The 25,652-nt window shown below is 41.4% G+C and overlaps 1 protein-coding gene across 1 annotated transcript in view; it reads right to left on the reverse strand.

Moving 5' to 3' along the window:
• Positions 1-94: 94 nt before the first annotated feature.
• The window catches only part of Rab22a (RAB22A, member RAS oncogene family), a 64,739-nt gene continuing 39,181 nt past the window's right edge, over positions 95-25,652 (reverse strand). The window contains exons 3-7 of the mRNA XM_027946443.2: positions 21,172-21,253; positions 12,121-12,192; positions 11,932-12,038; positions 11,202-11,311; positions 95-6,679 (exon numbers count right to left, since the gene is read on the reverse strand). Coding sequence (XP_027802244.1) covers positions 6,582-6,679; positions 11,202-11,311; positions 11,932-12,038; positions 12,121-12,192; positions 21,172-21,253 — 469 coding nt within the window. The 3' untranslated portion in view covers positions 95-6,581. The remainder of the gene's footprint in view (positions 6,680-11,201; positions 11,312-11,931; positions 12,039-12,120; positions 12,193-21,171; positions 21,254-25,652) is intronic.

Here is a 25,652-nt window from a genome sequence, read left to right on the forward strand (position 1 = left end):
AAAAAAATAAATAAAAATTCTCTCTCTCTCTCAAAAAAAAAAAGAATGCATGTTATGTAGGACTGTGAAGAGAAACCATCGGAAGGCAGATACGTACGTCTGTAAACACAGCATTTTATTAACAAAATGTACACACCCTTCTTACAACAGACTCCGTAGTGATTAGCATGTCATACTCTACACAAGCGCATTATAGAGTACTCAGGCCAAAACAGCACAGTTAAAAGTAGGCCAAATTGACCTGCATTTTCAAACTGTCCACTACCAGCATAAGTATAAAAAGAAAGACCTTACAACAAAAGGCAAAAATTCTAGTTTTCTTTCATCAGCTTCTACAAACAGTACAGACATCATATGGTCACAGAGACTCAGGTCCAGCCCAAGGTTAAGATTGTAAAAATAACATCTTCAAACATCCGCATGAGCTTGGCAAATTATCCTCCTTACATTCCAGTACAGGTACCCGGGCAGTGCAAGATGCAGTGTGAAGCCACGGCTCCCAACCTGGCTTCTACAGTGCTACAAAAAGGCCCAGACTATAGGCATTTGATTTTTTCCCCACAGCAGATGGCTATTGTAAAAGGCACAAATATTTTATTCCTTGCATCAGGTCTTAAGAAAGTATGACATTTTTAGGAGAAATGAGTTGCTGGTATAATGGCTTAGTTGTTTGTTGTTTTTTTTTTAACGTCTAGGCTCATCTCTCTAGTTGTTTCTCTTCTAGACCTTTGACTTGCACTTTTATACACTTTAACAAATGCTCTATTACAAACTCTGTGAAATTCTGACACTTAGGCGATCACCAGTGACAAAAAACCATTCTGCCAATCAGCTGAGTTCCCACTGTAAGCTAGGGCTGCCCACTCCCCTTCTGGAAATCCTGGAGGTCCTTACCTAAAGTCAGCTCTGGCATCTGATTGCATAGACATGACTTGCCCAGCTGGATGGAGTGGGCGCAGCCTGGTGCTGCAACTGTGACCGGCTGCAGGAGAAGGCACGTCATGTGCTGGGGAGGTGAGCAATGCAGGGTCTCCAAGGGACAGGACACCAAAAAGTGAGAAGGGAACTAAGGCAAGAGGTCTGCTTTGATCACAGAGAAGGAAAGACAAACTCTTAAGGTCAGAGTGGCAAATGGTGATTATGTGAGCGACTAATAAAGCAAAACGATGGATGAGACAGATGAGAGTAGGGAAATTTTTTTTTCCTTTCCCAGGGCAATAAAGCTCTGTCTATACAGAACAACACATGGTTTAAAAATGGAGCCACCAACACTAGCCGGCTGCACAAGACTCTCCCTCACTGAGTTGACTTATCTCTCTGACACATGCATGGTCCATGTTAAGAATAAGCTTCATGAACTACCTAATAACTTCATATACAAAGGAAGTAAATAAATTCAAAAGCTGCTTCAAAAATTTTTAGGGGCTACTAGGTGCAGTGGTACATGCCTGTAAATTCCAGTGACTCAGAAGGCTAAGGAAGGAGAACCCCAAGTTCAAGACCAGCCTAGGCAACTTAGTGAGACTCTGTCTTAAAATAAAAAAAGGGCTGGGGATGCAGCTCAATGGGAAAACATCCTGGGTTCAATCCCCAGTCCCATCAAGAAAAAACAAACAACCCCCCCCCCTCAAAAAAAACCAGACTCCTTCAAAAAATCATTACAATTGGCAGTCAGAATTGGTACTTGAACACCTGAAAGCTACCACAATTTTGTTTGTTGGGATAATGAAACATTTTGATGAGGCACCAGATATAAAAATGAACTTGCAAAAATGAATTAAACAATTTTTAAAAAATCCGTTAGACATCATGGTTGGCTTCACCACCTACTGTAGATATAGCCTAATCTTACTATCTCAAATGTTCAGCATAACAAAAGGAATTGATGGAAGGCATGAGACTTTTTGAAATTAAACTTCTGAATCCTTTTGTTTTGAAGCCAAAAATATTCTAGCATAGCTATAATTGATTATGCTCTGAAAGGAAAGAACACAGATATTAGTTATTTCTGATGGTACAGACCATCAAATTAAACTTGATCTATGCTACTGAAAGTCCTTCTAGATTTGGAAAGTAAATCATTTTCCTATAAACTAAGAGAATCTTGAAGGATGAGCTGAGAAATGTGCTGCTTCTTGGTTCCATTTATTCACCTTCCTGGTGATGTCAAAGGAGACTTCATCACAACAGGTCTATCACTTATCATTCTCTTAGGTGGAGGAAATGGAGGCTCCTGAAAAATGGACTCTTCTAATACATTTTTAGACTTTCATTTGCACATGAAACAGGACAAATGCCCCAGAATTCCATTAACATTTCTTGCAAATCAGATAATCAAATTGCCTGGTTTTCTATTACTGGAAGTCAAGACAAGCAACTCTGCTGTCAAAAGAAATTTGCGTAGGTCATTTCTTAAAGCCCCAGGCTAAATTTCACCCCCACCACCCTTTTCTAAAACTACAGGGTATACTGCTTAACTCCTAGATCATTTGTTGCTTGGACTTTTTTTTTTTTTCTTTCTGTAAATCACAGTACCACAGGATATCCTAAAGATAACCTTAAAATGTTTAAAAATTTTCTGATGAACCAAGCTAACGTCAAATATATTTAACAGTGTGATCCCCAAAGGTACATTCCATTTCTTCCTTTAAAAACTATTAAGAGGTGCAGTTCCTTTGAAATCAAACAATAAACAAAAATTGTGTTGTTCATCCCTTTAAAACAAATTTAAATACTGAAGATTTTCCCATCTAGCTTGTCACTGCCATGCAACTTTCTGGGTTTAGCAAGGAGGGCCAGCCTGAGTTAGTGGGCTGTGTCTGTCACTCTCCTCCAAACATTCTAAAGCAGGCACCTGGCATGATGAGCACTAATGGGTTCCCAACAACTTTTTTCTGGAAGGAAGGAAGGACTCTCTCATCACTTCCACAGGCTCCTGCAAAGACATCTGTATGTTTAGTGGGCTCATCTGTTAGATGCAATACATTGTGTGCATGAGACTCTAAGAGCCCATGCATCACATTTTCAGTGTGTTCTGAAAGAATGAATGAAAAAGTGCCAAATAGAATTTATACGACCTCTTTTGCAATTCACTCTTGGCACAAATTTGAACACACGTACAAATTTGGAGACCCACGTACCAAAGAGTATGGCATAATCTGAATCTAACCTGCCTACTGAAACACAAGGCCATGGAAAACAGACACTCCAGTTTGACAATGCCAGGAAAGCCATGTGATCACTGTCCAAAGGCAATTTTCATTGCTCTATCTCCCAGGGTTTTAGAAATTCTCCTCAGCCTATTTCCTTCTTGAGACAAGAAATAGAATACTTGAAGAGAAGTTCCGAATTAAATGCAGTTTTCTTTCTCTTTGTATATTTAAAAGTAAAGAGAACTGACAACCCCAAGAAGGATCCTGGCCCAGGAGATCAAGCCTCTGATATGCCTTCATCCTTTCAGACATGGGTGGGCACCCAGGAAAGAGGAACATGAGAGCAGGCACTTCAAACATCAGAAATAGGGAACAAGGACATGTGTTAATCTAAAAGAAACAAATCTCTCAGCTGCTCTGAGCAGGGCCTGTCCCGACTGTGGCTGACAAGCAGGTGATAGAGGTTTCATTTGGAACCAGAAGGGCTTGTAGTAGATACTTCTCCCCAATCACTTCTTATAGAGAGTTGGAAATGAAGGACACTTACTTAATCATACTCTTACTTTATGTTCTTTTAATCACCACATGATAGTTAATTAGTTATCACAGAATCAGAAAAACACTTATGTAAAAGGAGAGATCTGGAGACCAGTGGTTTCTAGGATTGGACACCTGCAAAGAGCTTATTTCAACTTCTCTGAAAGGAATCGATACACACTTGCAGCTAATTAATGATTTCTCTCTTCTATTCAGTCCCAAAGTTTTTAAAAATGGCCCTGCGTCATAAGGGAACCAAATAGTTTTTTACAGATGGGCTATGTCTCAATTCCTTTGAAATCTTATGAGATTTTTCTCATAAGAAATAAAGAAATATGGAATGTGGTGGATCACTGCTTAGTCTGGTTAATCTGAAATGTGTTCAAAGTAAAGCACTGCTCCTGACTCTAATATTTACCTTTGCATTTTAGAAGCAAACAATATAAAATGAAGACCTTTTCCCCATTTTCACTGAGCATGGGTCATGGATCTGTGATAGAAACCTGTTGTTGCTGTTAGGCATTACAAAGGTACTACAAGCGAAAGAGCACCCTGTCAATTTTTTGGAGAGACTGATGAAAATGAGGGAGAAGAGGCCCCAGAAATGCCTGAGCGTATGCCCCACACTGCTTGTCCGTTAGTGAGATGTGGCTGTGACCAGGCAGAATCATTCCCTAGAAACTCACAGAAGCAGAGAGCTGCAAAGGGCAGGAGAGATGGCCTCGAGTTGGGCTAGATGGAGAACATCACAGTGAGATCAGAGGCACTCAGAAGAGGTTCAAAGGACCTCACCCGTGCACCAAGACACCATGTGCTCACCAGCATCTATTGGCAGGTTTGGTGGAAAAAATGTGAAGGTGGTGGATTTGCATCATCTTTCTGTGAAATAAGACAAAAACAGGCCTCACATGCATTGCCTTTTCTGCAATCAGCCAGGCAACCTTTGTTTTTATTTGTTGTCGTAGAGATAGAGGCCCGGTAGTGGGAAGGCTGGGGACAGGCCAGGGCAGTGGCTGGACATCCTGGATATATATGAAGTAACATCAAGCCACCTTCAGTCGCAAGGGCCCAGCCCTAGGAGTCATGTGGCTTCTCGTATCAAGTTTGCTAATTTAGTGCTGAGTTGGAGGCAATGCTAGAGAGATAAGAGTCCATGTGTATTTCACACAAAACAGCGTTGGAATTTTTACCAACTGCATTCTTTCTATATGATTTCAAGAAGAATAAAGCAATTTCAAATGCTTAAGACATACAAGAGGGAAAAGGGAGTCATTTTTTACTTAATCCGAGTTATAATTTTCCCATTAAAATCTATCCATATCAAGTGGGGGGCACAAAGAAATAACAATTATTTTCAAAAGTTTTGACTGTTCAGTTTAAGGCTAGCTCTGAAAACACAATTTAGTTTGAAATTCAAGCTGTTTCATTTCCTATTTAATCCTGTAAATTTCCTTCTCGCACAATACTCAGGTTGGAGGGTGCCCAATTAGACCAGGAGCACATTTCCACCAACTGCACTTCAGTGCTTATTTTTAGATCATATTAAAAACCTCATTAGGCTCCCTGAGGGAAAAGAGTGTTAACCACTAACAGAGGCAGGGGAAAATAAAGGAAACGAAAAGATAAGCTAGATTGTTAACAAGAAAAGTGCTCTTAAACCAGTTGGTCTGGGGTCACTGTGAAAGCCGAGAGAAACTTATTACCAAGACCAGGTAAATGACTTGAGCTCAGAGCACACTCTTTTACCACAGGCCAGCAAGAACTAGTCAGGCTCATCGAAGTGGCATATGTCTTTATTATCATTTCCAGATGGGATGTAGAGGGAAGAGGGGTGGGCGGAAGGGAAAGCACAGAAACCTGGAAAGACTGTAAGCTAAACATCTATGCCTCTGCACAACATAAATGTGCCTCAGTCTCCAGTGGACAGGCTGAAAAGTGGGAGGGCGTCACAAGACTGGGTGCGAGATTAAATGGAGTGCTGCATGAAACTTAGAATTTATTAATGTATTTACATAATTTATAGTCTTTAAGCAATGGTCTCATAAATACAGACTACAACTTTACATATGCTAAGCAACAGATACTTGTTTTCCCCACCAAAATACTTGGATTAAATAAAAAAATTGACAGCATTTACATTACTTTCTCCTCTTCCTTGTTTTTTAAACTGCTGCTAACCTATTTAGGACATATGCAGTTCATTTATTCCAGGTGCTTCTCTATCACCACCACAGTGGCGCCAGTGATGTGTTTAGTGATACATGCGCGACAGGGTCAAAAGCAAACCCAGGGTGGGCCAGCAACCACTGCCATGGTGTTGGCTTTCTGTATGTATCTGGGGCTAACATGCTTCACAGAAAGTGCTTCAGAGACAGCAGAGATGGAGTATCTCCATCTGTCCTAGACAGAACCATTTCAGCTTCCAACAGTAACTGCCGTCCCTCTACCTGCAATATCCTACCACATTTAAATGATACAACTCCCTCCAACAGTGGTAACGGGAAACCAAGGAAATGATAATCTTGCCTTCCCCCCCCAAGAACCACGAAAGTGCTAATTTTCCCTTTTTACAAATGTTACATAAAATCCTGATTATAAAACTACTCAGCAATTTAATTCCACCATCCATACAATGACGTGCTCCCTTCAGCAAGGTCAAAGTCAATGATGCGGTCCCTTTGGACACCACAGATCCTTGACATACTGGACGTCCACAGACTGAAATACCATTGCTGCAGTCTTCAAGGGGAGAACAGAACCGGCCAATTTCTGTGAGTCCTTTTTGCATGAAGAAGACTTGAGCGGCTAGGTGGACACTGGTAGCAGGCCCCCAGCCCTCCTGCTAACTGTCAGGACCACCTGCTTCACCCTCGAGTCTGAGGCTGAGGCTCATCAGCAGCAGCTTCGCTTTGGCTCTGACGGCTGTCTGCGGAGTTTGAAGCCCTTACCGCCAGATGGCGGGTTGGCGTCCGTGGATGGAATTCTTCGACCTACACCAAAATGGGAGGAGAGGGAATTAGCTACAACTTTCCCAATCGGTTCCTTCTCAGACACAATTTTGCAGATGCAATTTGAGTTAAAAAAAAATATTAATAAACATTTTCCTTGGGAATAATTTACAGAAAAGTTGCAAAGATGACTGATGCACAGAGTTGCTGTACATCTCATCTTGTTCCCTTCAATATAGACTGGGGTCTTATATTGTCTTGGGACATTTGTTGAAGTGAATAAATCAACATTAGACTTTTTTCAGGTATCACCAGTTTTTCCACTAATGTCCAGTTTCGGTCCCAGGATCCAAACAAGGACATTACACAGTACTTAGTAAAGAAACAAGAATTTTTTTTTTTTTTTTTGTAGTTCTGGGGATTGAACCCAGAGCCTTATGCATACTTGGCAAACACTCTATACTGAGCTACATCCTGAGACCATTAGTAAAATTTTTAATTAAAAAAATTACACATTAAAAAAAAAAAACATTGATAATAAACTACATGTTAAAAAAAAAATTCGATCAGAACATGCCTGTCCCTTAGTGTCATGGCAGAGCTACCACTGTGACCTACTGCTGGTGCAGCCTTCTGGGGAGGGAGTATCTGGTTCCTGCCCTGTTCTGCTTTCTGAAGCATGAAGGAGAGCAAGTAGTAGGAACTGACCTCCTCCTTGATGCTTTCACTCAATACATCCTGGGGACTGCTCCTCCTTAGCACAGTGGAGACGGCTGCTTCTTTTATTAGCTTTACATCACCTGTATGTATCATATATTTAACTGTTCTTCCACTGATGGATATTTAGTTTATTCCCATATTTTGATGTTATAATAATGGTGTGGGTGTGTGTTGTGTGTGTGTTTTGTGTGTGTTGGATAAACAAACAGGATTGGAGGAGCTAGGTCATGCTATTCTATACTTGGCATTTGTCTGACACACAATGTCTTCCCAGTGTCTGTTTAGCACAAATGCAAGAAGGATTCGTGATTTAAATTTTCACAGATGCTGCCAGATTGCTCTCTAAAGAGGCTGTGCCATTTTATTCTCCTACCAACAATGTGTAAGACTGAACAGGTTTCACTTTACTGCTCTGTGAAGCATAATGTCAAATTTGAGACAAATCTTAAATCACCCGTCCATCTACCTGGCTGATAATCAAGGGCTACTTTCTCTAAGATGGCTTTCCTGATGCCCACCTACTTCCTACCTCTCTCCATCTCAGATACCGAATTCCATCAGGTCACTAGAAGCACACCAGGACATATTTGTTTACATGACTGACTCCCTCTAACTACACCCTACGCTCTTCTAGAGAAGAGAGATCCTGTTTCTCCATATGGGTGGTATTCCTGGAATCTTTGTGGCACACTACCTGGTGTGGAGGTATTCGTAAACATGGAATGAATGGACAGGCACAGCTTCTGATGTTAGCAAGGCTAAGAGAGAACTGGCAGCAACTCTCAGGTCCTTGACAATCAAACCTCAAGACTTCACCATTCTGGGAAGTGTGTAACATGTGTGGGCAGCACACGGCATGGTCCCCACATCAACTAAAAAGTCTCCTGCAACTTCTCAAATATCTACAGATACTGCTGTAATATTTATAAGTTACCAATTATTTAAAAGCTTTACTGAAGCTTCTTGTTATTATGTTTTTCTCAATAAATGGAAACTCAAATGCAGATATCACAGAAGCAGCTATTAAATGTGACAAAAAGTCTTTTTAGAATGAGTATTCCTAGAAGAAAACATCTTTATCATCTGGGAATAGGCAATGGTTTCTTAAACAGGAACTAAAAATCATATGCTGACCATGAAAATAAAAAAAAGGACAAATTGGATTAGATTCAGATGAAAAACTTCAGTTGATTGAAGATTGATTCAAAAATTAAAGTCAGGCCACAGAGGAGGAGATATTTCTAATACACATAATCAACAAGGGACGAACATACAAAATAAAGCAGCATAGACATTAAGAAGGCAGTTGCCTGGCAGGCACTTCACAAGACAGACCACTCAGAGAGCACAGAAACGTACATAAGTGTCTGGACAGCGCTCGGTTTCATCAACCCAGGGGAAATGTAGTCCGCTACCTGCCCAGCAGAGATACAGGAGTAGAACCTCACACATACACTGATGAATATCTACTGGCATAACCACCATTGTGAATATTGGCAGTGAAATCATATGAATACAGGTAAATCCAACGACCCAGCTATTCTTCTTTTGGGGATAAATATATCTAACAAAATGTGTACAGATGTTCACCAAAGGACATGACCAGAATGTTCAGAACAGTACTGTAGTAGCTTTAAATTGGAAACAACTGTCCAAATGTTCATCTACAGCAGAATGGATGATTATACCATGGATATCCCCCTTCCCCAGTCCCCACCTCTGAATCTGGAACCTGACACACACACGCCCCGAGAATGCATCTCCTACAGCTCCATGAGATAATAGGGATGATCTAAAAATGTAATATATAATAAGAGAAACCAGACACAAAGAGTAAACAGAGTATGCTTTAAAAAATATAAATAGCACAAAACATATGTAAAACCAAACCATGTTAAAGAGTTAACAGGATGGTTGTCATCCTGGAAGCAGGAGAGCCATGGCTTACCTTGAGTGCACCCACAGGCTCTACTCCACTGGGAACAACACATTGGCCTTTGTGCTTCTGTAGGTGAACTTTTCCATATGAATCTTCAACACACAGTTATGCTAGGCACTGTGCTCATACAATGTGACAGCAGCACCCAGTGAAAAATAAACCTGATTTCTACCTATGACAATTTTTCTAATCTTTGTGAATCGTTTTTTTTGGTGATGCTGATGATAGAACCCAAGACCTCAGTCATGGCAAGCAATTGCTCTGCCTGAACCACACTCCCAATCACACTGTTGATACAGTTCACAACCTTCTTCTTCTTTTTTTTGGCTATACTGGGGGTTAATCCCAGGGGCATTTTCCCACTGAACTACATTCGAGCCCTTTTAAAATTTTGAGACAGGATCTTGCCAGGTTATTCAGGCTGGCTTTGAACTTGCCATCCTTCTGCTTCAGCCTCCCAAATTGCTGGGATTATAGGCGCATGACACTGTGCTTAGTGTAAACGGCCAGATCTAAACAATGGGACACATTACATAAAAATCCAGATCTCTGAGCAAACTACAGATAGCAACATAAAAGCAAAACAAAAGTAAACCATAAAAAACCTTGAAAACCACCTCCGCAACTGGGCACCAAGAGGCTTATACTCCAGCTTAACTCCAGTTGCTGGAGCTGGGGCCAAACCCCAGGGCTTCCCGGGAGACTGCTCCACTTGGCCTTGGTGGGCACTGGAGTTCACAACCCTTCTTCACAGAAGCTAAGAACCTTTCCAGTTCTAGCTGTCTCAGATCTTAACCAGAGGGTGGGCCTTAATGCATTGACCTTGCAGGGCTGACTCCTGCACCTCCCTGGCGCCTGCCATGTCAATGTGAACTCCCGCATCTTGAGAGAGTCTGCTCTGTTTGACCTCAGCTGGTATCACCTCCTCAGAGAGGCCTTCCCTGATCACCTGCAGGTACTTTTTCACTTCATCCTAAATCATTTTCTTTTTTCAAAAATTAGTTCTAATCAGTTATACATGACAGTAGAAAGCTCTTCGATGCATTGTACATAAATGGAGCAGAATTTTTCAATTCTCTGGTTGTACATGAAATAGAGTCACATCATTTGTGCAATCACATATGTACCTAGGGTAATGATGCCCATCTCATTCCACCGTCTTTCCCACCCCCTTGCCACTTCCCCCTGTAAATTATTTTCTTCATGTCTCTTATTATGATCTGAAATGATCCTATTTATCTGGCGTTCACTTTCTGTCTCCCTCGGCAGAACGTGCGCTCTGAGAGAGCAAGGGCTGTGTCTATCTTCTTCAGGCTCTCTCCCCAGAGCCTGGAACAGTTTCCAATAAATATTTTGATGAATTTGAATGAAATGAATAAACATAGATACAATCTGTAGGGGATCCCAAAGGCATGCAGCAGCCTCTCTCCTATCTAGTGTCATCATGCAACACTCTGGAAGGGGAAGGGGAGGGTAGGAAAAAGATCTCCATACCTCTCCCCTGCTTACTACTAATTTTTGAGGATTTTCTTGCAGGGTAATTATATCTGCATTTTATTTCCTTTTATTTATTTTGCTCATTTTTGATGACCTTGGATGACTAATTGAAATACATTTAAATAGAGAAAGAGGGAGACTATAGCTTCTGTGACCTCATGCCCTGTGCATTACTTATTCAGTAGCAACATTATTTCCAGAAGAGCCACAGTCATCAGGCAGCAGCTCTCCAGCAATCACACCTTGAGAGGAAAGCTGGCCGTTCCTCTTGTACTCTCAAATCTCATTTCACTGACGACAGCACCAGAGACTAGACTACTCAAAATACGATGGGAATTCTAACCAGGAAGATAATTCTTTCTGAAGTTGTTCTGCACAGAGGAAACCCATAAGAACAGAGATACTCACTAATTTCTATAAAGAGCTCATTTATGTTTATCGCATTTTTTGCGCTGGTCTCTACAAAAATCGCATGAATGGAGTCAGCGTAGTCCTTAGCATCTCTCTCCATGACTTCTCTGTAAGGCAACAATTGCAAATCAGAACTTCTACCCATTAAGAGCTTATGTTACCCCCACCTACCCAGTAATTAACCAGATTATTGATGACAGAGGGTGTTCTGAATGGCTCTGTGAACCCCAACACTCAGTCTTCCCAATTATACCACTTCTGTGTTTAAACAAACAAAACCCAGTACCACTAACAACATAGCTAATGGAATGATTAGGGCAAGGTTTTCTACTCCTACTCCCAAAATAAAAATAAAAAACCCCTGCCTTGGGAATTATGGAAACGGTAGAGAGAAAATTCTAATAAATGTGCTTTCCTTATTCAGTTCTGTAACACAAGAGCCTGGGGGCTGCCCTGATCTCAGATAATGCCAACTGTGATGTGACCAATGTTCAAGTAAATTACACACCTGTCTATAGACATAATGTGATTTGCTCCAAATGCCTGAAATTATAATTTTAGTTTGAAATTTCAGGACTCAGACCATATAACAAAAAGGAATTTTTCAATGTCAAAGATTAAAAAAAAACAAAAAAAAACACACACACCAAGATTTTTACACTGGATATTGCTCATTAAGAACAGGAACACATAATCAGCAGTGCAATCTCTTTGTCTAATAACTTACCTGACATCGATAAGATCACACTTATTTCCTGCAATGGCAACTACAATATTAGGTGGGCCATGCTGTCGAAGCTCTTTTACCCAGTTCTTCAATGTTGAAAATGTCTCCTGTAATACAAAGGAAGAAACTGGAGATCTAAGCAACTAAGAATCTCCAAAATATTCTAAGGAAAACTGAATATGGTCTTACTTCTTTTGTGATATCGTAAACGATTATAGCTGCAGCTGAGCCTCGATAGTACATTGGTGCTAAGGCACGAAACTGCAGAGGGAAATAAACAACAACATTGGAAAAACTGGTTAAATATATATATTTTTTTAAAATTAGACTTCAAAGTCCATTATCCCTGTACAAAAGGTAATCTTTCTCTGAAGCCAAAGATGACATCATGTTTTAAAGCAAATGAACCAGTAATTACCAAAGGCGAAAACTTTTAATGTTATCACTGAAATGTCTCTCAGAAGATAGTTTAGAATACAGTTTTATAGGAATTAAATATGGTGCTATAAACAATTGATTCAGCTAAAAAGGCTTTTTAATTGAACTCAATGTTGTAATTCCCAAATTCATTTGTTCAATAGTCCTTTAAACTTTGGCTTTCCAAACTATCAGGGAGATAAAAATAATGCTGTGAACAGTTCTCCAGAGAAGTGCTGCATTGGGGTGTCTCAGAGATCACCCTGTAATCCAGATGCTGATTGTCCTAGACAAGGTTACACATTTAAATTCACTACTCGAATGAGTCTGCAACATGCTTTCTTGATATCTTAATCCATGTGGTGATTCCCAAATGCAGGGTACATGTCTCATTTCATTTCCACCTCCCCTCCACTGAGCACAATAAGGATGAGAAGAAATGAGGAGGAGTAACCACTTCCACAGCTATGGTGGTTTAGTGAGCCCTTTTTTTGATGAATGCCAAACAGGAAACATGAAGCACTTTCCCCAGTCAAAATCTGGTTCCTGTGCAAATGTCCTCGTAAAAGCATCATCCACAGAATGTGAGGCCAAAGTTAACAGACTAGACTTTTACCTTCACACTTGAACTTTGAAGGCTGAACTGTATGATGTCATGTTGTGTACTGCATCCTGCTGTTTCTGGCAGCTTATACCAAATATGGCAGGAATGCCTTCATGGGGGAGCACTGGTGCATATGCAGCATACACACAGAACTGTGCACATTGCAACTTCTTTTCTTGTGACCCTAGGTTGTGAACCAAGGGTGCTCAACCACTGAGCTATATCCTTACCCTTTTTTTTATTTTTTGAGACAGGGTCTTGCTAAGTTGCTGAGGCTGGCCTCCAATGTGCGATCCTCCTGCCTCAGTTACTTGGGCCACAGTGACAGTCTGGACTCTAACTTCTTATCAGTTAGTTTAATTTTTTGGCTTTTTTTAAAAAAATTTTTTCCCCTTAGTTGTAGTTGGACACAACACCTTTATTTTATTTATTTATTTATTTTCATGTGGTGCTGAGGATCGAACCCAGCGCCTTGCACCTGCTAGGCAAGCCCTCTGCCGCTGAGCCACAAACCCAGCCCATAATCTTTTTGCTTTTAAACTTTCATGTTACTTTGAGTTTTACAAAAGAAAGAGAAAAATATGACTATAAGCTCCATGAGGGAAGATAGCATCAGTGTTTTGCACTCCATTTTATCTCAGGGCCTAGCACCTGAGGTAATCAAGAACTGGTGAGCAAATGAAGAACTGTAACGTGGGGATGTCAAACTAAATGCCAGATCTGTATGTCCACAGACAGAAATGTTCACTAATCTCTGTGAGTAAAAGGTCTGCCTGGGTGAAAGCCTACTTCCAACAAAATGGTAAGTTTTATAAGAAAACAAAAATAAAAGTTGTAAGTTAAGAAAACAATGCAGGAAAAGGAACTATATCTGAGTGCAATGGCCACACCTGTCATTCCAGCTACTTGGGAGGCTGAGGCAGGAGGATCACAAAGTTCAAGGCCAGTCTTGGCAACTGAGTGAGATCCTGACTCAAAATGAAAAATAAAAAGGGCTGTGGTGTAGCTCATGGTAGAGTGTTCCTGGGTTCAATTCCTAGGACCACACATGAGGGGGAGGGGAAGAAACTACATTAGGTAAAAAAAATTTTAAATGTCAGACTGACTTCCACAGCATACACAGCACACAGGTGGAAGAAAGGGTTATGGTATTAGTTTTCATTTCTGATATGCTTATGGTGGCAACATCCTTTACAGGGTTCTTTCTTTTTCTTTGTTAAAACTGTAAGGTAAAATTCACATGAGTAAAGCAAAGACCTTAGCTGTGCAACTGATAAGTGATGGACGTACACATCCATAGAAACCATCCACCACGGGGCTGGGGATGTGGCTCTAGCGGTAGCACGCTCGCCTGGCATGTGCGGGGCGCTGGGTTCGATCCTCAGCACCACATAAAAATAAAAAATAAAGATGTTGTGTCCGCCGAGAACTAAAAAAAAAAAATATTAAAAAAAAAAAGAAGCCATCCACCAGGATAGCAAACGTGAAATTTAATGTCCCTGTTTAACCTTAACATAATCTTTGTCTCTGAGCCTACTTCCTACTATGAACTTGAGCACAGTGGCTGTCTTCTGTCTATGATTTGCATAGAATATCATTTCCATTCTCGTTTTCAACCTTTCTTTGTATTCACGAACAATCTTTAACCAGCACACAGTCCGGTCCCGCCTTTCGGCACATCTGCCCACCTCTGCCTTCCAAGTGCAATGGTCCTTTACGTTCAACGCACCTACTGATGTGCTTGGGTCTCGGTCCACTGCTTTTTTTTATGTGTGTTCCATTTCTTTCTAAATTCCTTTGTCCTTCCTTTACTCTTCTCTTTGGATTGGATGCAGCGATATTATCTTACATCACTTTTTAAGTGGCTGTTCTTGTAACCACAATATACATTTTTTTCTAGTGTACTTAAGAGTTTAAAATGTTATCACTTCATATAAAATGTAAGAACCATCCAAGCATCGAATGCTTTTTATCCCACATTCTTTGTGCTGTTGTCAAATATTTAAAATCTATCTACACTATAAATTCCACAATCCAATATCATAATTTTTAAATTAAATGGCCAGTTTTCTTTTATAGTTGAGAAGAAACAATGAGAGATTCTCATATTTACTATATCCCAAGGCTGCTTATTTCTTCCTGTGGATCTTATTTACCATTTATTTACCAAAGTCATTTCACTTTAGCCTGAAAAACTTTCTGTGAACTGCTGCTGAATTGTTTTTGCTTTTCTAATAGCATCCTATTTTGACTTCATATTTGACAGGTATTTTTGGCATGGTAGAGATACTGTCCCACTGACTTCTGGTCATCACTGTTTCTGTAAGAAGACAGCCATCATTCAAACTGTTCCCTCATATATAATGTATCTTTCATCTGTGGCTGCTTTTGAGATTCAATTTCTGGTTTCAGCAGTTTGATTCATGATGTATGTATCTAAATGTGGTTTTTGTTGTACTTACATGTTTGCTGAACTTCTTGGTTTTGTGAGATGGGGTTTCACTGGATCTGGGAATATTTTAGGCATTCTTTTTGGAGTCTCTTTTTCTCCCGAACCTCTCTCTTTCTTTGCTTCTTCTGGGTCTCAATTATACCTATGTTAGGCTATTTGAATTTGTCTCAATAAGTATTGTTCACCTTTTTCTACTCTGTTTCTCTGATTAATTTGTTCTATCACTTATCCAGTGAATTCTTCACCTTAAATAAAAATGAAATGTAGCTTTCAGTTTTAGCATTCCCATTTGATTCTTTTTCATTAAGAGTGAGATTTCTCTTCTGCAGTTAAGTAGTTAAGACTACTTTTCTTTAAATCTTTGAACATACTTAAAATGTGTGCTTTAAATTCTGTATCTGCAAATTCTAATAATGGGTGGGGAGTTGTTCTCCTCCCTGTGTCCTCTTCTCCTTCTTCTCTGTATGTATAATCATTCTGACTGTATACTGGACAGCATGGATGATACACTTAAGAAAACTAGTTTTTGTTTTCTTCTTTGCAGAGTGTTAAATTACCGGCTAGCCACTGTGAGACAGGCCACCTTAACTTTGTGTAAGGCCATCAAGGTCCCCCTTAGTTGCAGGACCTGTTCTCCACTGATGAGGCACTGCCCTTCGGAAGTTTCAATGGGATGCCCGAGGTGTTTACCCCTCCCCTCTAACATGGCAGGACTGGGTTCAAACTCCAGACTGCAGCTCTGCTGTAATGGCAGTCTCTGCTCTGTTCTAGTCACTCTTCTAGCTGTTGGTCTCTTCTGGGTTTGGTAATGTCTCCTCTGTATATTCACAACTTGGATGGTCAACCAAAGACTTGAGGAAAACTTATAAACAGACTTTGGGGCTTCCCTCCTTGCTGGGACCATTTTTGTGGGATTTGTATCCTCTTTTTCCAGCTGTTCTTGCAGTCCTCAACACGACTCACAGGTGTCATAAGCTAAAAAGACAGGCTTTCTGCTTGAGTCCTAGTTGCCATATGGTCTGAGGAGTGTTAACTAGGAAAAGCTGTGACAATGTGGACCATGCCCATCATAGCTCTTTTGTTCAGTCCCTGGCTGCATCTGGTTGCTCTGCAATACATTTTAAAAGTTTTATCCAGAGTTTGTATATAAATTGCTGTATCTGGGAAGGTTAGTCTATTATAGGGTACTCTTCTGTCATGTTGAAACTCTTTCCATATCATTTTGGTGTAAAGAAAAAAGATGGAAGCACATAAAGAAACTCAAAAGACATCAGCACATCTGTGCTCCAAATGTGGCTCTAAATCAGGAGATAGCAAACTTTTTAAGGCAAGGGCCAAGAATATTACAGCTTTGTGGACCATTTGAGTTTTGTCACAACCACTCATCTCTATTACCGTAGAATGAAAACAGCCATGGAAACCAGCATGGTTATGTTCCAATAAAAAGTTTACTTACAAAAACAGGCAACAGGTTGGATTTGGCCCATAGGCCATAGTCTGTTACTCCGGTTCTAGATGACCCTAAGTCATTAAGTTCCTGACTTTTAACATAAGAACAATTCCTTACAAGACTATGGTGATAATAACTGTGTGCTTTCCTGGTGTTCTGACCTGTGGAAAAAGCCATCAGGAGAACCACAACAAGTAGGGATGTAAATGTTTAGGATCTGGATGTAGGGTCTGCTAGATTCTGCTAAACAGCTTTCTTCTACATCATCACATGCAGATAGAAAGCATTTGAAGTGTTTTTCTACACTGATGGTGTAATAATGGGATGCACTCATGGTGCTCATGTGCTGTGTTTGTCTCCACACTACTACAGGAGTCTTTGTTAGTGAAGGATAATTGGTGGGAAAATGTGACAAAATGAATTCACTCAGTTTGCAAATAACAGGGACAAAAAGGACTCACAGAGGTCATCTTGAGGAAGTAAGTTTAAATTTAGGAAAATAAGTCTCATTTTACCTGGTAGTTGAAAAATATTTGCCTTATTTTAAAAAATATTTTTATTAGTTATTGATGGACCTTTACTTATTTGCTTAAATGTGGTGCTGACAAATGAGCCCAGAGCCTCACACATGCTAGGCAAGTGCTCTGCCACTGAGCTGTAGCCATATTTTAACAGTCAGGAGCTGAATTTTTTGGATGAACACTGAATCACAGTTAACTGATAATTTGGTTATGACTGTTCTGATAAAACTATATGCTAGCACAATATGATATCCTTCATTTCATATTTGATCACACAGTCTTATAAAAATAGTAAGTTTTACAAGATATTTGTAGCCTCCAAGAATTTTCTGTAAGTCCCTCTGAACTCACTGTCATCTGAAGTGCTGTACCAGCAACCTGACAGGTATTTTTCTCTTCATTTAACAAGATCCCAATGGTCAAGGATTCACATAACATTTTGAAAAATTCTCCAAAATCACTTTCACCAGTTTAATCACTTTGTAATCATCCATAACCTGACCAACAGAAAGACAACACACTGTCAAAATGTGTGGCAATAGGATAGATGCTAGACTCAAATGGGAAGGCTATACAATTAGTTAGTTGATCAGAAAGTTTTCATTTTATAACCATTTTTGTTTCCATTGAGAATCTTTAAACTATAGTGAACCAAACAATACACATGCAAACACCAGAAAAAGCATCATTCCAGGCATGCACTACTCACATGGTGAAAGTAGTAGAAGGTCTGTCCTTATCTGTGTGTGCCTAAGGAGGGTTAGCAGGCAGCTGACGTTTATTGTCATCAACACCATGTGCTAGGAGCTGAGAGCAGAGACATGAGGACTGTCCTGCTCCCAAGGAGCTCACTGTCCAATGGAAGACATGACAGTAAGGAACAGGTACTGATGGCATGGATGAGGGCAACTGAAGCCTGCTCAGGATGTAAGAGTTCATCTGTTGCTCCGTCCAACCAGGCTCTGCACATGAGCTCTACATCAGACCCTGGATGGAGGCTGGGAATACAGGACAAGCAAGACACTGTGCTCTCAGCTCTCAGTGTTTACTGTTTGCAAGGAGAGACTGTCAATAAAAGCTAGACAGACAGACAGACATTGAACTATAACTTTTAACAAATGTCTTGAGGAAAATGAATACTGGCAATAATGGGAAATGAATGGCAGCTGTGCTTAGATGCAAGGGGTGAAGGGGTGGATTCAGGGAAAATTCTAAGGGTATGACATTTAACCTGAGATCAAGAGCTCGTAAAGGGAGCCTATTGGCAGAGGAGAGAGAGAATTCCAGTAAGAAGGACCAATGTACATGAAGGCCTGATGACAACGGGTGCTCAAGGACCTAACGAAGGGCAGTGGGCTGGAATTCAGTGGGAGAGAAGGAGGACGGGCTGGAAGGACACTAAGCAGATTGGAGGAGCAGGGCATGTGGGCAGAGGAGAGGAGCAATAATCGGCTGCTGAAGGGTATTAGCAGGAAAATATGAGAGTCCGATTTCATTTCTAAAGGACTCTAGGTTCTGTGAGAAGTGGCATGGGTCAGGTCTGGGCTGGAGGAAAGCAGGGAGACCAGTTAGAAGACTATGGAATACTCAAGTCAGAGTAAAAGGTGTCTAAGAGCAGGGTGATGGGAGTAGAAATGAAGAAAGTTATTTAGACAAGGGAGATATCAGCACATGCTCCTAGAGCAGTGTGGGGAGCTGGCGAGGAGTCCAAGACAACATCCAGATTTGGGTTTGAGCAACAATGGGATATGGCAAAGTGGTTACTCATTCGAGACCACCAGGGGTGCTTAGGAAAGCCTCCTTTAGTCAAGTGACATCAGAGGTGGGTTCTGAAGGCCGAAGAAAGTTTTCCAGACAAAACCTAAGAAGAAGGGTAAGAGGATATAAACAGGATGGCATGTTGGAAAACTATAAGCAGTTCAGTGCTAGAGGCCAGGTTGGTGGAAGAGATAGAGAGTCTGGCAGTGGCTGGTATATTCAGGGACCAGAAGGCCTTCCCAGGACAGTCAGTCAGTCCTTGACCCTGACCAGGCTCACGGCTACGTCCTGCCTGATCTTCCCTATACTTTGATGATATGTCCCATGTTTAGCTTTTTCTTAAGCTCTGCAATCTGGCAACCATGGACATGTGCTTTTGCCAGTGCTCCCTGGGGGTTCTCCTCTCTTGGCCGCTTCCTCATGAACACCTCCTCTCCAGCTCTGGGCTGCAAGAGGTGCTCTGCATAGTGGAGGCAGGTTCACATTTGAGAGCAGCTATTCCTGTTGAAGAACTAATGAGAAGGAGGCACACAAAAGGCAGGCAAGCTGGCTAATTACAAAACTTCAAAGACCCCTGCAATCATGCCAGCAGAAAGGGAGAGCCATGTGCCCTTGGGTTATTTCTTTTTTCATGTTCCAGAAAAAAAGAGATGCTATACTCATCGTGTATACCAGGACAGGCTCTGAAGAGAGCATAATGGGATCTGTACTATAGCAGGGTTCTTTATGATGATGGCTTTGCTGTACCATCTGTATCTGTGAGGGGTAGCTGAACCTGGGGATCCAGCGGAAGGGAGTGTGTTTTATTGGTAGGAAGAGCCCCACCAGTTTGGGGCTGATAGGACAAATCCCATGGCTGTGTGTACAGATAAATGCGGGCAGACTCTGTGGTAAGAACCGCTTCTGAAGGACAGAAGAGTGATGGTTAGCAAAGGTCTAGCTATTTTAAATGTCTCATTCTAGATGCACAACACCAGCATAACAGGAGAGGGGAAAAGAAAACCATAAGCAGACACATCTCAGATGAGTAACTGGATGGTAGCAAGACATCCAGCATTAAAAACAGAAGAAACCAAACAAAGTGAACTTAAAACATTAAATCTGTACAAATGTATAGTGTCTACATCTAGGACAACGGTAATGGCTTGTTTTGTTTTCCTCCATTTGTCTGCGATGATTCTTGTCAGATTTTATGCCATACACAGTATCTACGTTGTCTTAGATAAGACGGTGATGACACACTATTTTTCCTGATTACTTCTGGTGTACTTCTAAGAGCTTAAGATAGCACTGTGCATCCATCTGATGCAGGTTTGATAGTACTGTTTGAAAACAAAATTAAACGTCTGCTGAATAATGGGGCAGACACAGGCACCATGACAACAAACTGAAGTCAGTGCCCGGAGGGGAGATAGATAGTACCTGTGCCTGCCCCATTCCCACCCTCTTCTGACTTGGTGGGCTTCCCCAAATCCCACCTGGCCCTGTGCTGCTGTGGCTGGCCCCAGTTTGGTTTAGGCTCTTCCTTAGGCAGATAACTACTTTGGCCAATTTTATTACCAGGCATTTATTAAGTACCTACTGCAAGGCACTGTGTTAGCTCATCCATTTCACTTAAATCTCAAACTTTATATGCTGTAAAGTTCCCTCTTTAGCTTTTTAAAAGGCAGCTATAAATGAGTTGTGCTTAACTCTCCCTTTCTACCACTAATTCTTTTACATCTTTACTAGAGGATGGAGCCCCAAATTACACACAATGCTCAAGTGGGATTTTATCAGCCTGTTAGTCAGCATTTACTTTAAGACACTAAAAAATATAAAAATGCCCTCAGTGCCCATTATCACTTTCTCCATCAGCGGACTTTGTGACTCTAATTGAAAAGAAAAAGGCTGGCCTCCACAAATGGAAATAAATGTGTCTCTGGCGCATAGAAGAGAAGTGAGTAACGTGAAATGACAGGAACGGTGACAGTTTAGTTGGTGCTCTAATTTGGTTTGGGCCTCAGAAAAACACATAGTAAATTAAAGAGTGACTTACTCGTTCTTGTCCAGCTGTATCCCAGATTAGGAATTTATGTAGCTCATTTTGGTACTGGACAGTCTTGGTCATAAAAGATGCCCTATAAAGAGAGACCTAAATGATCAGAATACAATTATTTAAAGCACGTTTCCAGCCCCAGTTGGAAACATCACTTAGACTTAAAGCTCCAACTCCCAGCTCTACACTATATCCTAATTGTGTTCCTCTCCCAAGTATTTATGGGATGTTCAGATGCTGGCTGCATATTCTCTGCCCAAATAAAATAAAGTATTAGGCACTTCTGCCCAACACAAAGAAGGAAGAGTTCTTAAGACTTTTGATTGCTTAAGCTCCAGATCATTAGCCTCCCTTGCAAAACAGAGAAAATGTTATTCAAGATGTTACCATAAGAAAACTTTCTAAAAACCAGTATGTCCAGGAAATGAGTTAAAAAAAAAAAAAAAGAGAAAACAAAAAGGACACTTGGGTTTGTCCTCCCCCAAATCCCAAACTACACGCTCACATAAACTACTGAGTGAGAACTACTATAATGTTGAAGTTAATAAAATTAAGAAGCCAAACAAGGAGTTGAAAGAGGATTGGAGAAACAACAGTTGTTGCCAAGGCGATCTGATTCACCCTCAGCATCCCTTATGACACCTGGGTGTCAATAGCACAACAGGCTTCTCAGCTGAGATGCCACAGTAGCCCACAAGTTTCACCCAGCTCTTGGTGCAGGAAGGAATCAGTTTGTAGATCATACTGTTTGTGCTGAGGAAGGCACTCTTTCCAAGGGGCTCTGAAGGCAGGGACTCTATTATTTTGGGGATCCTGCACTTTTGGAGTATCTGGAGTAAGATAAGATGCAAAGCCTTTCTTTTCTGAAGAGCCATGGTAGCCCAAAGCAAGTGCTTGGACACTCCGGAGGCCCTGGGTCACAGGTTCAGGAGTCCTGCCCTGTGAGTGGGCCTGACTAATACTATCTTGTGCCATCCACTTCACCTAGAGGGCAGCCTCCCAGGAAGTCCTGTTTTCCAAGCCCCTTACAGCATCCCAGTCTGATTTATAGAACCTAGAGATGACTGTTTTAAGTATGATGTATCCCTGAAAAGTTCCTGCACTAAAGCAGGAGTTGAAATGATAGCCATAACCTACTCAACAGACTGACCCATTTGATGTACTGAAAATCTGAAGGGATTACTGGGTAGCAATTTGTAGGCAGGTGGAGTGTGGCTGGAGGAAGTGGGTCACTGGGAGCATGCCTTGGGAGATTTTGTATTTTGTTCCTGGCTCCTCCCATTCACTCTCTGCTTCCTGGTTGCCACACAGGGAGCAGCTTTCCCCTGCTACACTCTTTGCCATGATCTTCTATCTCACCTTGGGCCCAGAGTAATGGAGATAAATGACCATGGACTGAACCTCTGAAACTGTGAGCCAAAATAAACTCTTCCTCTTCTAAGTTGTTCCTGTAGGGTATTTTGGCCACAGTGAGGAAAACCTAACACAATGACCATGTCTTTCTTCTTTTCTAGTGGATAATAAGCTTGCTGGGGGCAAGGGCGAAGTTGTACTCTTGAATCAAACCTAATCACTCCAAGCAAGACAATGAACTCAATGGTCAAGCATCTTCAAACATGCTGGGAGCTTCAAATGTTTTTGTAGAGATTTAAGTAATGGGTAATCTTCAAGAAACTGAAAGTTGAAAAAGAATGACTTTTGGAAGAATCACTGAGCTTAGATGAGTACCAGAATCCTTAGTTTTAAAGCTTTCAAATATGATATAAGGAGTTTCTGGCAATATTTTCGTGCATTTATGGCATGGTAAGCAGCCTCCAAAGGAGTGACTATAAGGAGTGAGTGAATCAGGAGGCAAAATCACATTTATTGGACAGGTACTTTTTATTAGATATTTATTTGCTGAAAATTTACCCCTTGGTATCCCTAGTGAAGTACTTTGTACATAGAAGATACTTAAGAGATGGTTATTGTACCAACAACTTCTGGTGACTCACTCTAATTAAATCAGGATGTGCAAAGTGATTTCTCACTTAGGAAAGATCTAAGCATTCAAAAAGCATTGTTTATTGTGAAGATTAAATAAGCTGATGTATGTGAAAGTGTTTTGTAAATTGTAAAGCACTATATCTATACAAGGTATTATCATTATTATTTAAACATGGTTCCAGAAAATGTTTTAGTTTGGTTTGCAATTAGTCCTAAAAGCTTGCAACTCAACTGTCCATCAATTATGGCTATGGTGTTACACTGAAGAGTGACCACAGGCACCCAACAGAAGCCTGTTCACAGAACTACAGCAACTAATACATCCATTCTGACTGCTCAAAGGACAAGAGAAGTGTGCTTCACGTAGATCAAAAGTTGGCAATGGCAGAGGCAGTAAGTAAAAGGCAATGTCTCACCACAGGTTCAGAACTCGCTGGAGCTCATCCTGCCTGCCAACCATTTCCTTTTAATGAAAGCAGACTTATCACTGAACCAGGATCCAGACAAAACAGCATTTCTGAGATAATCAAAGTATCTGAAGGGTTAAACCCTCTCTGACTCTGGACCCTTCAGCACTCCTGCCTCGCACCTGCCACGCCTGCTTCCAGGCTTCTCTCAGGCCTTCTTGTGTTCACAGCTGTCTTCTTAAGTCTTTGCCCACTTCTCTGTCTGTCGGCTTCCCATCTTCTTCTCACTGGCACCACTCACCCACACTCCCAGTTCTTTAGCAATCCTGTGCGTCTTGATTCAACTATGCAGAAAAGCCCCACCAACCTCTCTGTCTACGACTTCTGTCAAGTGGCAGGGTGCCTCCCTTGCTGGAGGAGAATCACAGTCCTTGTGGGTCGGCATGGAGATTTCACCCTGTGTCACATGGTGCCTTTTAGGCCTTCTCCCGCTGCATACAGCAATTATACCATACTCTTTTTTTTTTTGGTGGTGTTGGGGATTGAACCCAAGAGGGCCTTGTGCATGTGTATATCACATTCTTATTGTCTGCTGACAGCTTTGCCATTTCCCACTATCCTCCTCTTCAAGTACAAGCACATTCCAGCTTTTTCTAGAAATAAAGATTAAGGAATATGGCTTCCTAAAGCTCCCAAGTCAACATTCCTAGGTCAAGAACAGGTGAAACTCTGCTGGCTGAGTGCTCCCCTCTTCTGACCCTGGCCGAGTCAGAGGTGCTTCTCCCTTGGTTTGTTCATCACGGCTGCCCTAGTTCCCCATCCTGGCATAGTGGGCTTGGGCCCCCGCAGTTATCAGGTGGGCCTCCCCTCCCCAGTCTCAAACCTTTGCACTAGTCCTGGCTTTACCCTCTACAACAGCCCCTCTTCTTTGGATGTTCTCCCATGGGTTCTCCCCTGGCCAGATGCTCCTCATTCCCTAGGTCTCTGCTCAAATGTCAATGACCTCAGAAACCTGGGCCACCCACCCAAACCAGGCAGCCTTCTAGCTGCCTGTTTCCCAACACATCATCATTATATGAATATAGTCATTTCATCTTCAGAGCACTGACTATAATCTCTCATCAGCTTGTTTGTTTTCTTTTTTAAAAAATTAACCTGTTCAATGTCTAACTCACTCTTAAGAACCGAAGGCTACTGAAGGCAGGGACCTTGCTGTGGCTCCTCTTATGGAACAGGGGCATCTCCCTCACTGCTCTCCCCCTTGCTATCCTAGAACTCTAACTTGCACTGCCCACAAACTATTATAATCCCAATACTTCCCGAAGCACAACGAGACAAGTACCACTCAGGTGTAGGTAAAGAGTCAAGATTAGAGGAGACTTGGGTCTTCACCTGTACCAAGGTTGTGGCATTTAGGGCCTGAGGAAAGTGGCTCAACTAGGGTGGGCTGGCTATGCTACATCCAGCATCCTGCTGCCTTCTCCTGCTCAGCCACCAGCTTCAACCTCTCCCTACTCGAGCTAACAAGCAGTAAGTAGACTCCACTGTGTCCCTCCATCACTCTGACCTCTGGAATTCCACTGAGGAAGGAGCCAGGGCACATCACAGGAGCCTCTGCTGCTCACTCACATGTTCCATTAGGAGCTGCTTCCTGGTGCCAGCCCCATCTCAGGTGGCCAGGACTAGAGGGCTACACCTCTCTTACCTTCTTCTCGGGCTGCACTTGTTTCCTCATAGTAACAGGCATGACTATAGACTTTTAAGAGACTGAAATCTTCAAAAACTAAATAGAAGTACCATGTGACATACCACGACTCAGTATTTGTTCAGAATTAAAATTAGCATACTTCAGACATCTGTGCATACTCAGGTTTACTGCAGCACAATTCATAACTGCCAAGTTAAGGAATCAGTCCGGTACCCATTAACAGGTAACCGGGTAGAGAAAAGATGGTACATATAGACAATGGAGTTTTATTCAGCTGTAAAGAATGAAATTATGGCATTTTTAGGAAAATGGATGGAACCGGAGAATATCACATTAAGGTGAAATAAGCCAGACTCAGAGAGACAAAAATTCAATGTTTT

This window comes from Marmota flaviventris, chromosome 2, assembly GCF_047511675.1.
Source record: "Marmota flaviventris isolate mMarFla1 chromosome 2, mMarFla1.hap1, whole genome shotgun sequence".
NCBI lineage: Eukaryota > Metazoa > Chordata > Mammalia > Rodentia > Sciuridae > Marmota > Marmota flaviventris.